The sequence below is a fragment of the Oncorhynchus gorbuscha genome, linkage group LG17, assembly GCF_021184085.1.
Source record: "Oncorhynchus gorbuscha isolate QuinsamMale2020 ecotype Even-year linkage group LG17, OgorEven_v1.0, whole genome shotgun sequence".
NCBI lineage: Eukaryota > Metazoa > Chordata > Actinopteri > Salmoniformes > Salmonidae > Oncorhynchus > Oncorhynchus gorbuscha.
The window spans coordinates 23696580-23711311 of record NC_060189.1 but is presented as its reverse complement, the minus strand read 5'-3'; the positions used below and the strand labels follow the sequence as shown (position 1 = coordinate 23711311).

Genomic DNA, 14732 nt, shown 5'->3' with positions numbered 1-14732 from the left:
ATGTTTTCATTGCAGGCCGTGTCAGTGGCACTGTATTGTCCTCAAAGCGGGCAAAAAAGTTATTTAGTCTGCCTGGGAGCAAGACATCCTGGTTCTTGACTGGGCTGGATTTCTTCCTGTAGTGCGTGATTGACTGTAGACCCTGCCACATGCCTCTTGTGTCTGAGCCGTTGAATTGAGATTCTACTTTGTCTCTGTACTGACGCTTAGCTTGTTTGATAGCCTTGCGGAGGGAATAGCTGCACTGTTTGTATTCGGTCATGTTACCAGACACCTTGCCCTGATTAAAAGCAGTGGTTCGCGCTTTCAGTTTCACGCGAATGCTGCCATCAATCCATGGTTTCTGGTGAGGGAATGTTTTAATCGTTGCTATGGGAACGACATATTCAACGCACGTTCTAATGAACTCGCACACCGAATCAGCGTATTCGTCAATGTTGTTATCTGACGCAATACGAAGCATATCCCAGTCCACGTGATGTCTTGGAGTGTGGAATCAGATTGGTCGGACCAGCGTTGAACAGACCTCAGCACGGGAGCTTCTTGTTTTAGTTTCTGTCTGTAGGCAGGGATCAACTAAATGGAGTCGTGGTCAGCTTTTCCGAAAGGAGAGCGGGGCAGGGCCTTATATGCGTCGCGGAAGTTAGAATAGCAATGATCCAAGGTTTTTCCAGCCCTGGTTGCGCAATCGATATGCTGATAAAATTTAGGGAGTCTTGTTTTCAGATTAGCCTTGTTAAAATCCCCAGCTACAATGAATGCAGCCTCCGGATATATGGATTCCAGTTTGCAAAGAGTCAAATAAAGTTCATTCAGAGCCATCAATGTGTCTGCTTGGGGGGGAATATATACGGCTGTGATTATAATCGAAGAGAATTCCCTTGGTAGATAATGCGGTCGACATTTGATTGTGAGGAATTCTAAATCAAGTGAACAGAAGGACTTGAGTTCCTGTATGTTGTTGTGGCCACACCACATCACGTTAACCATGAAGCATACTCCCCCGCCCCTCTTCTTACCAGAAAGATGTTTGTTTCTGTCGGCGCGATGCGCGGAGAAACCAGCTGGCTGCACCGACTCCGATAGCGTCTCTCCAGTGAGCCATGTTTCCGTGAAGCAAAGAACGTTACAGTCTCTGATGTCCCTCTGGAATGCTACCCTTGCTCGGATTTCATCAACCTTGTTGTCAAGAGACTGGACATTGGCAAGAAGAATGCTAGGGAGTGGTGTCTGACCAGAAGGCCGCTCCGTTTCCTCCTTTTACGAAGTTGTTTTTTGGGGTCGCCGGCTGGGATCCATTCCGTTGTCCTGGGTGAAAGGCAGAACACAGGATCCGCTTCGCGAAAGTCATATTCTTGGTCGTACTGATGGTGAGTTGACGCTGCTTTTATGTTCAGTAGTTCTTCTCGACTGTATGTAATGAAACCTAAGATGACCTGGGGTACCAATGTAAGAAATAACACGTAAAAAAAAAAAAAGCTGCATAGTTTTCTAGATCAATATATTGCAAACAAATAATCTCAACATTCGTGTCAGTACAAAACTCCACGTATATTTTGGAAGTAGTCAATATCCAAAAGCAGTTTTTTCTACGAACCTGCACATCATCTTCTCTCTCCAGTGTGAGGGGTTATAGCAGGGGAAACAGTGTTGCAGTAGTCTAGTGTGAGGGGTTAATGCAGGGGAAACAGTGTTGCAGTAGTCTAGTGTGAGGGGTTAATGCAGGTGAAACAGTGTTGCAGTAGTCTAGTGTGAGTGGTTAATGCCGGGGAAACAGTGTTGCAGTAGTCTCGTGTGTGAGGGGTTAATGCAGGGGAAACAGTGTTGCAGTAGTCTAGTGTGAGGGGTTATGGCAGGGGAAACAGTGTTGCAGTAGTCTAGTGTGAGGGGTTAATAAAGGGGAAACAGTGTTGCAGTAGTCTCGTGTGAGGGGTTAATGCAGGGGAAACAGTGTTGCAGTAGTCTAGTGTGAGGGGTTATGGCAGGGGAAACAGTGTAGCAGTAGTCTAGTGTGAGGGGTTATGGCAGGAGAAACAGTGTTGCAGTAGTCTAGTGTGAGGGGTTATGGCAGGGGAAACAGTGTTGCAGTAGTCTAGTGTGAGGGGTTATGGCAGGGGAAACAGTGTTGCAGTAGTCTAGTGTGATGGGTTATGACAGGGGAAACAGTGTTGCAGTAGTCTAGTGTGATGGGTTATGACAGGGGAAACAGTGTTGCAGTAGTCTCGTGTGAGGGGTTATAGCAGGGGAAACAGTGTTGCAGTAGTCTAGTGTGATGGGTTATGACAGGGGAAGCAGTGCTACAGTAGTCTAGTGTGAGGGGTTAATAAAGGGGAAACAGTGTTGCAGTAGTCTAGTGTGAGGGGTTAATGCAGGGGAAACAGTGTTGCAGTAGACTAGTGTGAGGGGTTATGGCAGGGGAAGCAGTGTTGCAGTAGTCTAGTGTGAGGGGTTAATGCAGGGGAAACAGTGTTGCAGTAGACTAGTGTGAGGGGTTATGGCAGGGGAAGCAGTGTTGCAGTAGTCTAGTGTGATGGGTTATGGCAGGGGAAACTGTTGCAGTAGTCTAGTGTGAGGGGTTATGGCAGGGAAAACAGTGTTGCAGTAGTCTAGTGTGAGGGGTTATGGCAGGGAAAACAGTGTTGCAGTAGTCTAGTGTGTGGCGCGGGAACCTGGGAGGCTTTGTGTTCACATTGTGCTAAAAAAGGGAACTGGGCCTGCCGAGTGGTGCAGCGTTCTAAGGCACTGCAGCGCAGTGCTGGACGTGGCGTCACTACAGACCCGGGTTCAATCCCAGGCTGTGTCGCAGATAGTCACGACCGGGAGACCCATGAGGCAGCACACAATTGGCCCAGCATCATCCAGGTTAGGGGAGGGTTTGGCCGGCCGGGATGTCCTTGTCCAATCGCACTCTAGCAACTCCTTGTGGCGTGCCGGTCGCATGCGTGCTGAATTCGGTCGCCATGGTGTTTCCCCCGACACATTGGTGCGGCTGGCTTCTGGGTTAAGCGAGCAGTGTGTCAAGAAGCAGTGCTGCCATAGCATCGAATAGTCCCCACGATATGAAACTGTTCAGGGAAGTCAGGAACCAATACACGCAGAAATTCGCATCCTGTAGCTCTAACTCCAAAAAGTGTTGGGACACTGTAAAGTCCATGGAGAACAAGAGCACCTCCTCCCAGCTTCCCTAGGTAGTCTAGGTAACACGGTCACCACTGATAAATCCATGATAATCAAAAATTTCAATAAGCATTTCTCAACGGCTGGCCATGCCTTCCTCCTGGCTACTCCAACCCCGGCCAACAGCTCCGCCATCACCCGCAGCTACTTGCGCAAGCCTCCCCAGCTTCTCCTTCACCCATATCCAGACAGCAGATGTTCTGAAAGAGCTGCAAAACCTGGAACAGTACAAATCAGCTGGGCTAGACAATCTGGACCCTCTCTTTCTAAAACTATCCGCCACCATTGCTGCAACCCCTATTAGCAGCCTGTTCAACCTCTCTTTTGTATCGTCTGGGATCCCTCGGACCGCTGCTGCGGTCATCCCCCTCTTCAATGGGGGTGACACCCTAGACCCAAACTGTTACAGACATATATCCATCCTGCCCTGCCTATCTAAAGTCTTTGAAAGCCAAGTTAATAAACAGATCACTGACCATTTCGAATCCCACCGTACCTTCACCTCTGTGCAATCCTGCTTTCCCGAGCCGGTCACGGGTGCACATCAGCCACGCTCAAGATACTAAACGATATCATAACCGCCGTCGATAAAAGACAGTACTGTGCAGTCGTCTTCATCGACCTGGCCAAGGCTTTCGACTCTGTCAATCACCGTATTCTTATCGGTAGACTCAATAGCCTTGGGTTTTCTGACGACTGCCTCGCCTGGTTCACCAACTACTTTACAGAAATAGTTCAGTGTGTCAAATCTGAGGGCATGTTGTCCGGACCTCTGGCAGTCTCTATGGGGGTACCACAGGGTTCAATTCTCGGGCCGACTCTTTTCTCTGTATATATCAATGATGTCGCTCTTGCTGCGGGCGATTCCACCTCTACGCAGACGACACCATTCTGTATACTTCTGGCCCTTCCTTGGACACTGTACTAACTAACCTCCAAACGAGCTTCAATGCCATACAACACTCCTTCCGTGCCCTCCAACTGCTCTTAAACGCTAGTAAAACCAAATGCATGCTTTTCAACCGTTCGCTGCCCGCACCCGCCAGCCCGACTAGCATCACCACCCTGGATGGTTACGACCTAGAATATGTGGACAACAATAAATACCTCATTGTCTGGCTAGACTGTAAACTCTCCTTCCAGACTCATATTAAACATCTCTAATCCAAAATCAAATCTAGAATCGCCTTTCTATTTCGCAACAAATTCTCCTTCACTCACGTCGCCAAACGTACCCTAGTAAAACTGACTATCCTACCGATCCTCGACTTCGGCGATGTCATCTACAAAATAACTTCCAACACTCTACTCAGTAAACTGGATGCAGTCTATCACAGTGCCATCCGTTTTGTTACCAAATCACCTTATACCACCCACCACTGCGACCTGTGTGCTCTAGTCGGCTGGCCCTCGCTACATATTCATCGCCAGACCCACTGGCTCCAGGTCATGCTCGGTAAATGCTCGGTAAAGCTCCGCCTTATCTCAGTTCACTGGTCACGATAACAACACCCACCTGTAGCACACGTTCCAGCAGGTATATCTCACTGATCATCCCCAAAGCCAACACCTCATTTGGCCGCCTTTCCTTCCAGTTCTCTGCTGCCAGTGACTGGAACGATTTGCAAAAATCGCTGAACTTGGAGACTTTTATTTCCCTCACCAACTTTAAACATCAACTATCTGAGCAGCTAACCGATCACTGCAGCTGTACATAGTCCATCTGTAAATAGCCCACCCAATCTACCTACCTCATCCCCATACTGTTTTTATTTTATTTACTTTTCTGCTCTTTTGCACACCAGTATCTCTACTTGCATATCATCATCTGCTCATTTATCACTCCAGTGTTAATCTACTAAATTGTAACTATTCGCTCCTATGGCCTATTTATTGCCTACCTCCTCATTCCTTTTGCACACACTGTATATAGACGTTCTTTTCTCTACTGTGTAATTGACTTGTTTGTGTTATTGGCTTGTTTATTGTTTACTTCATGTGTAACTCTGTGTTGTTGTCTGTGTCACACTGTTTTGCTTTATATTGGCCAGGTCGCAGTTGCAAATGAGAACTTGTTCTCGACAAGCCTACCTGGTTAAATAAAGGTGAAAAAAGAAGTATGGTTTGGTGGGGTGGTGTTTTGGAGGACATGTGGCTCTCGACCTTCGTCTCTCACGAGTCCGTACATGAGTTGCAGTGATGGGACAAGACTGTAACTACAAATTGGATATCACGAAACTGGGGAGAAAAAGGAGTAAAAGTAAAATACATTTTTAAAATAAGGGAACCAGACCGCAAAATTCAAACAAACCGAACTCAGACCACATATCGAGATGGTCGCAGTTTTGGTTCGCTTTGGGGGCTCTTTTGATGTGTCTGACATCCTTTTGGAGTCTTCACACTCCACAAAAAATATCTGAAAGGGACCAAGTGTGAAAACACCCTACGATGTCCGGAGCGTGATGGTTTTCTGTTCTGCTTGATAATTAATTGCACACAGGTGTTCCAGGTCTAGAGGGCAACAATGAGAAAATGCAGTGGAACTGGCTTTGAGGTCCAGAATTGAGTTTGAAGGCTCTAGAGGTCCTGTCTCCATTCACATGAAGTATGTAATTTGTATATGAACACAATACAGTGATAAATCTATAATTTTAGGTTATAGTTCTATCTACACTCTTGTCTTTTTATTTAGTGTCATCAAATACATGGTCATAGCAGACTACTAATCATGCTGTTGGATCTTTCTTCTCTATTTAATGTGTATATTTCTGTGCGGTGTGTTGGCCTAATTAGTGATATTTAACACTGTTGTGGTAGCCTTTGGCTCACCAAGCCCAACTCTTCCAAATAGGGAAATTATATCTGTGCACCAGTCGTTTTGGGTCATCCTAATTCATTACATCCCACCTGATACTGATTGTTTCATTCGATCTAAGACCCTGTCTGCCTGTCTGTCCGGGGGCTCTGATTATTTTGTTTAGTGTTATTCGAAGAGACAGCAGCGCCACACAAAATGTATCAATCCCAATCCAATTAGCGTCATGTTAACCTGATGATGGACACCTCAAGGTGAAGCGGCCCTTGCTCAGCCGGGGCATTATCATTCCAGGCTGGGCGGCTCATCTAAATTACAATCCACCCTGGTTTTTCATTAGCCGCTAACCCCTTCACCGCTCTGCACAGCCCAACAAACACCCAGACACCCAGGCTGCTCATCAGCTCTGGTGTCAGGTTCAACGAGCAGAGACAGACACTTCTACAACTGTGGACCTTCTGTGTTGGTGGGAAAGCTTTGGACTGTGGTATTTGTATGCATGTTTTTCCAAAAAGATTCCAGATGGAAGGGCCGCTGCCCACTTGAAATGTGTTGCTGTATTGTATTGCAGCTGTATTGCTCTTCATGTCCTGGTGGGTATGCTTAGCAACTGTATGAAGGAGGTGGTTTTTGTGCAGGTTCGAAGAGGTGATTCCTGCTCCCCTCTTGGCCCTGCCTGAGCTTTGATTCTCTGCTGGTGCTAAGAGCCTTCTTCTCTTATTACCAAGAACAAAGACTAATTACTGGGCCTGGATGAGGCCTCTCCAGGGTCACACTGATGCTGGAGGAACATCCCTGTAGCTTCCATTGTGACATAATCTGGCTATTGTTGACTGAAAACCTCCTGATATACTCTCCTTACCAGATAGAAGCAAAGTGACAAAAGGCCTTCAGTTGGGGCCAATCTGTTGTCGCGCTACAGTATGGGGTTGGCACGGATCCAGAACTATTGCGCAGAGCTTGTTTTGTAGACCCCCACCAAGTGCTTTTCATTATGTCTCTACAAAGTACTTCTCCCTGTTCATAGGCTTTTCTAGCTAACCTTTATGGTCTGTGTATCTGATCAGTGTCTTCAGTTCTTACTATGGTATTTCAGTGGTAAGTGTATAATAATGGCAGTCAGTGAGGAAAAATGTGCCAGAAATGGCCAGAAACACTTATTCTGGTTAAAGACCGTTTGTGCTGTTCTGTGAAGGGAGTAGCACACAGCGTTGTACGAGATCTTCAGTTTCTTGGCAATTTCTCGCATGGAATAGCCTTAATTTCTCAGAACAAGAATAGACTGACGAGTTTCAGAAGAAAGTTCTTTGTTTCTGGCCATTTTGAGCCTGTAATCGAACCACAAATGCTGATGATCCAGATACTCAACTAGTCTAAAGAAGGACAGTTTTATTGCTTCTTTAATCAGAACAATAGTTTTCAGCTGTGGTAACATAATTGCAAAAGGGTTTTCTAATGACCAATTAGCCTTTTAAAATGATAAGCTAACACAACATGCCATTGGAACACAGGAGTGATGGTTGCTGATAATGGGCCTATTCCATAAAAAATCTGCCATTTCCAGCTACAATAGTCATTTACAACATTAACAATGTCTACGCTGTATTTCTGATCAATTTTATGTTGTTTTAATGGACAGAAAAATAGCTCTTCTTTCAAAAACAAGGACATTTCGAAGTGACCCCAAACTTTTGAATGGTAGTGTACATATTGAGATGCTTGAATACCTGTATCTGGCTGCCTTGAGACGGCAATCACAATTGTAGCTTATTGTCTTTGGTAGCTAGTCTGCATCTTAGGTTGTTTTCCATGCCCAGAATGGAACAGATGTTGGTGAAAATTACCTCCCTGTTAGACATCTCACAAATGAAATGCATGCTTTGCATTGATAAGTGATTCTGCTCTGAAGTGGGGGGCTGAGAGATGGAGTGCTGTAGCTTGTTTTAGTCTAAAACCCTGGTCAAAGCATGTTTTGACAGCATACGGTTTGTAGTGTTCCCAGTAGTGACACTCGGGTTGACTCATAACCCGTTGTCCCCGCGGTTATTTCCGCAGGGTGGACGGGTTTAGGATCATTAAATATTGTGTGGCTGCAAGGCATGTGGGTGGTGGGCGGGTTGAATAAAGAGAAAACAATATCTTAAATCTATAAATGTATAATTATTGTGCAATTTATATGTATAGGCTACATTAAGGTTTTTCTTTCATTAATTTAGGCTGTCTGGTATTAGTGCATAAGCCTAAGCTTAACTGTATGTGCGCCAAATAGCCTACACGCCAATCACCTAATGCTTTTGGGAAGTTCATGTCAATCCATGGAGGCAAAACGGACATTGTCGAAGTTTAATTCATTAAGACAAAAGCTGTGAAAGGAGAGTTGAAAATTAACAGAAGGGAGGGCCAGAAAAAGTCATGTTTGGGAAAGATTTGGTGAAGTGGTAAAAGAGGATGACAGCGGTGTGTGATGATTGTGTGGTGCTATACAAATTCGACAGTCACAAAAAGGGACTTCACGTAGGCCTATGGCATGTCAAGGGAACTGTAGCCTACTGTTAAGATGGGTTAAATGGAAACTGAAATCTGGATACACTCTGTAGGTCTATAACCTCTCACATAGTCTTAATATTAATTCCTGCAGAATAAAAAAATCACTGCAGTAAAAAAAGACATCAAATGTAGTCAAAATGTGGACTTGGGAACAGGAGTGGAGAAAAATAATGTCTTTATTTCAGCATCTTCAAATCACATTTTATTGGTCACATACACATGGTTAGCAGATGTTAATGCGAGTGTAGCGAAATACTTGTGCTTCTAGTTTCGACCGTGCAGTAATATCTAACAAGTAATCTAACAATTTCACAACTATTAAGAATATGTACATATACATATATGGATGAGTGATGGCCGAACGGCATAGGCAAGATGCAGTAGATGGTAAAGAGTACAGTATATACATATAAGATGTGTAATGTAGGATATGTAAACATTATATAAAGTGACATTGTTTAAGTGACTAGTGATACATTTATAACATCCCATTATTAATTATTAAAGTGCTTGAGTTTAAGTCTGTATGTTGGCAGAAGCCACTGAATGTTAGTGGTGGCTGTTTAACAGTCTGATGGCCTTGAGATAGAAGCTGTTTTTCAGTTTCTCGGTCCCAGCTTTGATGCACCTGTACTGACCTTGCCTTCTGGATGATAGCGGGGTGAACAGGCAGTGGCCCGGGTGGTTGTTGTCTTTGACAATCTTTTTGGCCTTCCTGTGACATCGTGTGGTGTAGGTGTCCTGAAGGGCAGGTAGTTTGCCCCCGGTGATGCGTTGTGCAGACCTCACTACCCTCTGGAGAGCCTTACGGTTGTGGGCAGAGCAGTTGCCGTACCAGGCGGTGATACAGCACGACAGGATGCTCTCGATTATGCATCTGTAAAAGTCTGTGAGTGTTTTTGGTGACAAGCCAAATTTCTTCAGCCTCCTGAGGTTTAAGAGACGCTGTTGTGCCTTCTTCACCACGCTGTCTGTGTGGGTGGACCATTTCAGTTTGTCTGTGATGTGTACGCTGAGGAACTACTGTCCCGTTGATGTGGATAGGGGGGTGCTCCCTCTGCTGTTTCCTGAAGTCCACGATCATCTCCTTTGCTTTGATGACGTTGAGTGTGAGGTTATTTTCCTGACACCAGGAAACCCTTGAGACACTTGAGAGAATGTGAATGCTCAGATACCATCTGTAGAGGTGCTGTCTTTATCAGCATCATAAAATCTCATAGTATTTCAACCACATGAAATATGCATCGAAGCTGAACTCAAATCTTATCAGAAACACATTGGGTCGTTTTCACAGCTTTCTATTTACGTTACAACCAGTCAGACAGCTGTCATTTGGACGTTTTGTAAAGAAAAAAACGTTTCCTTTTTGTGTGTGTGTGTGTTATTGCATTGCTCCGTGAAATAAGATGACAGAGAGAACTTTACCAATGTCAACTAAATTGAAGCATTCGTTCCATCAATCTATTACATTATTCTGTTGAGCAAGGGTTTATTTGGTGTTCTAGGGCGATGACAATAGAGAAGGTGCATGTATTTAATTATAGACTAACAAATAGCCTACCCAAATGACGGAAATTATACGCAGAATCATACACTATATATACAAAGGTGTGTGGACACCCCTTCAAATTAGTAGATTTGGCTATTTCAGCCACACCCGTAGCAGACAGGTGTATAAAATCGAGCACACAGCCATGCAATCTCCATAGACAAACATTGGCAATAGAATGGCCTTACTGAAGTGCTCAGTGACTTTCAAAGTGGCACCGTAATAGGATGTCACCTTTCCAACAAGCCAGTTCATCAAATTTCTGCCCTGCTAGAGCTGCCCTGGTCAACTGTAAGTGCTGTTATTGTGAAATGGTCATGTCTAGGAGCAACAACAGCTCAGCCACAAAGTGGTAGGCCACACAAGCTCACAGAACCCGACTGCTGAAGTGCGTAGTGCGTATAAATCGTCTGTCCTTGGTTGCAACACTCACTAATGAGTTCCAAACAGCCTCTGAAAGCAAAGTCAGCACAAGAACTGTTTGTCGGCAGCTTCATAAAATGGGTTTCCATGGCCGAGCAGCCACACACAAGCCTAAGATCACCATGAGCGATGCACTTTGGCTGGAGTGGTGTAAAGCTCGCCGCTATTGGACTCTGGAGCATTGGAAACACTTTCTCTGGCGTGATGAATCCCGCTTTACCATCTGGCAGTTCAACAAATTAATCTGGGTTTGGCTGATGCCAGGAGAATGCTACCAGTCCCAATGCATAGTGCCAACTGTAACGTTTGGTGGAGTAGGAATAATGTTCTGGGACTGTTTTTCATGATTCGGGCTAGGCCCTTTACTTCCAGTGAAGGGAAATCTTAACACTACTGTACGACTAGGGTTGCAAAATTCCGGGAACTTTTAATTCCCTGGTTTTCCAGAAAGTCTGGTTGGAGAATTCTGGATTTCCTGCTTATTCTGGGAAATCTGCAACTGGGAATGTATTGAAAGTTCATGGAATTTTGCAACCCTAGCTACAACATACAATGAAATTCTAGACGTTTCTCTGCTTCCAACTTTGTGGCAACAATTTTCTATATTTGCTGGTTAGGGTTGGGTGTGGATTTTATCTATCACACATAGTCGGGCGGTTGCGGATGGGTTATTAGCAATTGTGGGCAGGTGAACAAACAGCAGACCCGTGCATCACTAGTTCCCGGAAGCATATAGAGAATGAGTGGAAATACTTTTAATTAACAAATTGTTTTTAGGTAGGTTACCTCAAGTTGAATAAGAGGTGCTCCAAAACGTTTGATTTCTGAAATGTTCAGTTGTTGATATTTACATTGTATCATTTGTTAATTCTCCAGCCAGGGAGATGACCAGGGGGAAGTTCCTGAACATCCTGGAGAGACCCAAGAAGTGAAGACCCCAGGACTGCTCTTTACACAGTATGTCTGCAAAGAGAGTAATACAACACCCAGACGACTGATTTAAGAATCAGACTTATGCCTTCATGTATACACTCATACTACAACCATCATCAAGTTCCTGGACTTTTCATTCAAATAGAGACAGTTGGGCTAAATTCACTCACTGCAGAGTCCTCCTCTAACAGACCCTACACACTCTATGCAAATGGGGAGTGTCGTATATGATCCGTTCCAGAATTTGATCCGCACAAAGTACGTAGAGCATTATGTATTTGGAGCATTGTTTTCACCCCCTGTTGCATAATTAGGTGAGACAATGCCTCAGACTGTTCCTAGCTGGAGATGTCGCAGGGGCTCTGGCCGCGCTGGGGAGCAGTCACTCTCACAAGTTACAAATCTCCACAGGCCACTAATAAGCCCCTAATTGTCTTTCCAATTGACACGGACAGAGCCATCCACTGTCCAAGGGGCTGCACCCCCTGCCTCGTTTGCGTAGTTTGCGTAAAGTGTGTAACGTCCTTAAGAGTCCAATGACTGCAGCACTTTTCACCTCCTGTGGTCCTTAAAGAAGGTTCCATTTACTTTTATAATGATTTGAAATGGTGAGTCACTTTCAATTTCCTTTTTAGCTAGCTCGTATGACTGTTTTGTAAATGAGTGTATATTCTCTATTTATTCATATTTTTTATTTGTATTTGGAGCATTATTTACATTTTGGTAATTTGTAGAAGAAAATTATGTAATAAAGTATTCAAATTTTAAATATTTTTCCTCCATCATTTTAGAGCTGGGCGATATGGCCAAAATATCATATCGAAGTATAAAATAAAATAAAATTTGACGGTATGATTGTAGTTTATGTTTTTTAATAAGAAAAGTTTTACATTTCCTTCGTGAGTAGTGCTTGACCCTAGGGTTGCAACACACACACTCTAAGTTATTTTAATGGGTCTTTATCCATTCTGATTGTTTTATCATGTTAAATTGGTCTTCAACCAAAAATAATTTATCAATTTCTGCATTTCCTGCACTGATTTTGAGATCATTTCCACGCTGCCAAGTAGAGCTACACATATGGGTAGTCAATCTAGGCTTTATTTTTAACCAAATGTTGCAATTGTGATTTGATTTGTGATTTAGAGCAAAACACTTGGGTGAACTGTTGGAATCATGGAAATAGAATAATTAGGAACCAACGTTTTGATAAGTGTTTCCTAGGGAACCCTATAAGCTTTGGTTACATTGAACGTTTTCTCTAATCTACTTCACGTAGCTTACATTCTTGCTTCATGTAATTCCTCTATGATTTAGAAGACACTGTTGCACAAACAACTTGCTGATTGAGGTCTACGCAATCATTGCAATTATCAGGCTGTATAGCTAATTACGTTTGCTCGGACAGTACATTTATTAGCAAGCTAGCCAACTAACTAGTGATTAGCATTAGCGGCTAACAAGATTTAGGCCAAACCTCCTAAGAAAAGACAAACCAGCTGTTTGCAGATGTAAGAAACACAAACGAATAGTGTAATTATAGAACACTAGTGGATTTATATTAAGAAGCAAAGTGAAAACAGCATCGTCATCAACATTGACCATGCAGACTGAACGCGCGTTTCTGGTGGTCGAGGAACAACAAAATTGCTCCTTGAGTAACGGGACGGGGTTAGGTCTGTGTGGAAAGCGGCATGGAGAGAGCAGAGAGAGATGACTCATGTAGCAAAGTAAACGATACTGAACAAAAAATATAAATGCAACTTGCAACAATTTCAAAGATTCTACCGAGTTACTGTTCATATAAGAAAATCAGCCAATTGAAATACATTCATTAGGCCATAATCTCTGGATTTCACATGATTGGGCAGGGCCCAGCCATGGGAGGCATAGACGCACCCACTGGGGAGCCAGGTCCAGCCAATCAGAATTTGTTTTTTTTCCATACAAAAAGTCTTTACTAGAGACATAAATACTCCTCAATTGAATCAGCTGTCCGGTCAGCAGGTGAAGAATCCAGATTGGGAGGTCCTGGGGCTGGCATGGTTAAGAGAAATAAGCCTTTTGTGTATATGGAAAATGTATGGGATCTATTATTTCAGCTCATATTACATGGGACCAACAATTGACATGTTTGCGTCTATATTTTTGTTCAGTATATAAATGGATTTTACACACAGCTTATCTAATTTAGCAAACCAAACATTCAAATACCGTTATAGGAGGTAAAGTAAAAACCCAAACTGGTCTGTGCGTCAGTACCGGTATATCATAAAATACAGTATATCGCCCAGCCCTACATCTTTTAGTGTAGTAACATATTTATTAATCAACCGAATTGGAAATCAACCTCAGTGTGCGTCTGTGGATACAATTGCATCTTTCAATGGATTAGGATACAATGGAATTCACTTCAGAAACTGGTTTCATGATGTGACAGTTTTTGGGGGGACTCAAACTTTTAATTAGGGCAATAACTTCATGCATGTGCCACTCCATAGACACTCTGTTAGAGCACCTCTCTGGCGTTGGACATGTAAGGAGCTCTGACATGAGAGTGCTTCCCCGCTACAAGGGCATTTTTCCATTTAATGAGGATTGGAAGTAGAGGCCCTACACAAAACAATGTGTAAAAATAATATTGCTCATTCTCATCCCTTTTAATGAGAGTTGACATAATTACTAGGACCATTTATTTTCTAATTAGCACACTTCCAGTGACGTCGGAGCTAGCGGCCAGGCAGAAAGGGAATCAGACAGGCATGCTGAATGGTAAACAAAAAGAAGTCCGTCCAGCATAATTAGGTGAGACAATGTCTCGGACTGTTCCCGGCTGGAGATGTCGCAGGGGCTCTGGCCGCACTGGGGAGCTCTCACTCTCCACAAGTTACACATCTCCACAGGTTGCTAATAAGCCCCTAATTGTCTTTCCGATTCACACAGACAGAGGCTACCCAAGTGGCTGCACCCCCTGCCTCTCGCACGGACCCAGCTTCAACTCTTACAAAATAACGATTATATACAGTACTAGTCAAACGTTTGGACACACCTACTCATTCAAGGGTTTTTCTTTATTTTTACTATTTTCTACATAGTAGAATAATAGTGAAGACATCACAACTATGAAATAACACATATGGAATAATGTGTTTTTGGAGTAACCAAGAAAGTGTTAGACAAATCCAAATATATTTTATATTTGAGATTCTTCAAAGTAGCCACCCTTTTCCTTGTTGACAGCTTTGCACACTCTTAACATTCTCTCAAACAGTCTTAAAGGAGTTCCCA

General features: G+C 43.6%; 1 protein-coding gene across 1 annotated transcript in view; it reads left to right on the top strand.

Moving 5' to 3' along the window:
- LOC124001892 (protein lin-52 homolog) overlaps window positions 1-12296 on the top strand; it is a 29149-nt gene extending 16853 nt beyond the window's left edge. The window contains exon 6 of the mRNA XM_046309041.1: window positions 11388-12296. Coding sequence (XP_046164997.1) covers window positions 11388-11443 — 56 coding nt within the window. The 3' untranslated portion in view covers window positions 11444-12296. The remainder of the gene's footprint in view (window positions 1-11387) is intronic.
- Window positions 12297-14732: the final 2436 nt, after the last annotated feature.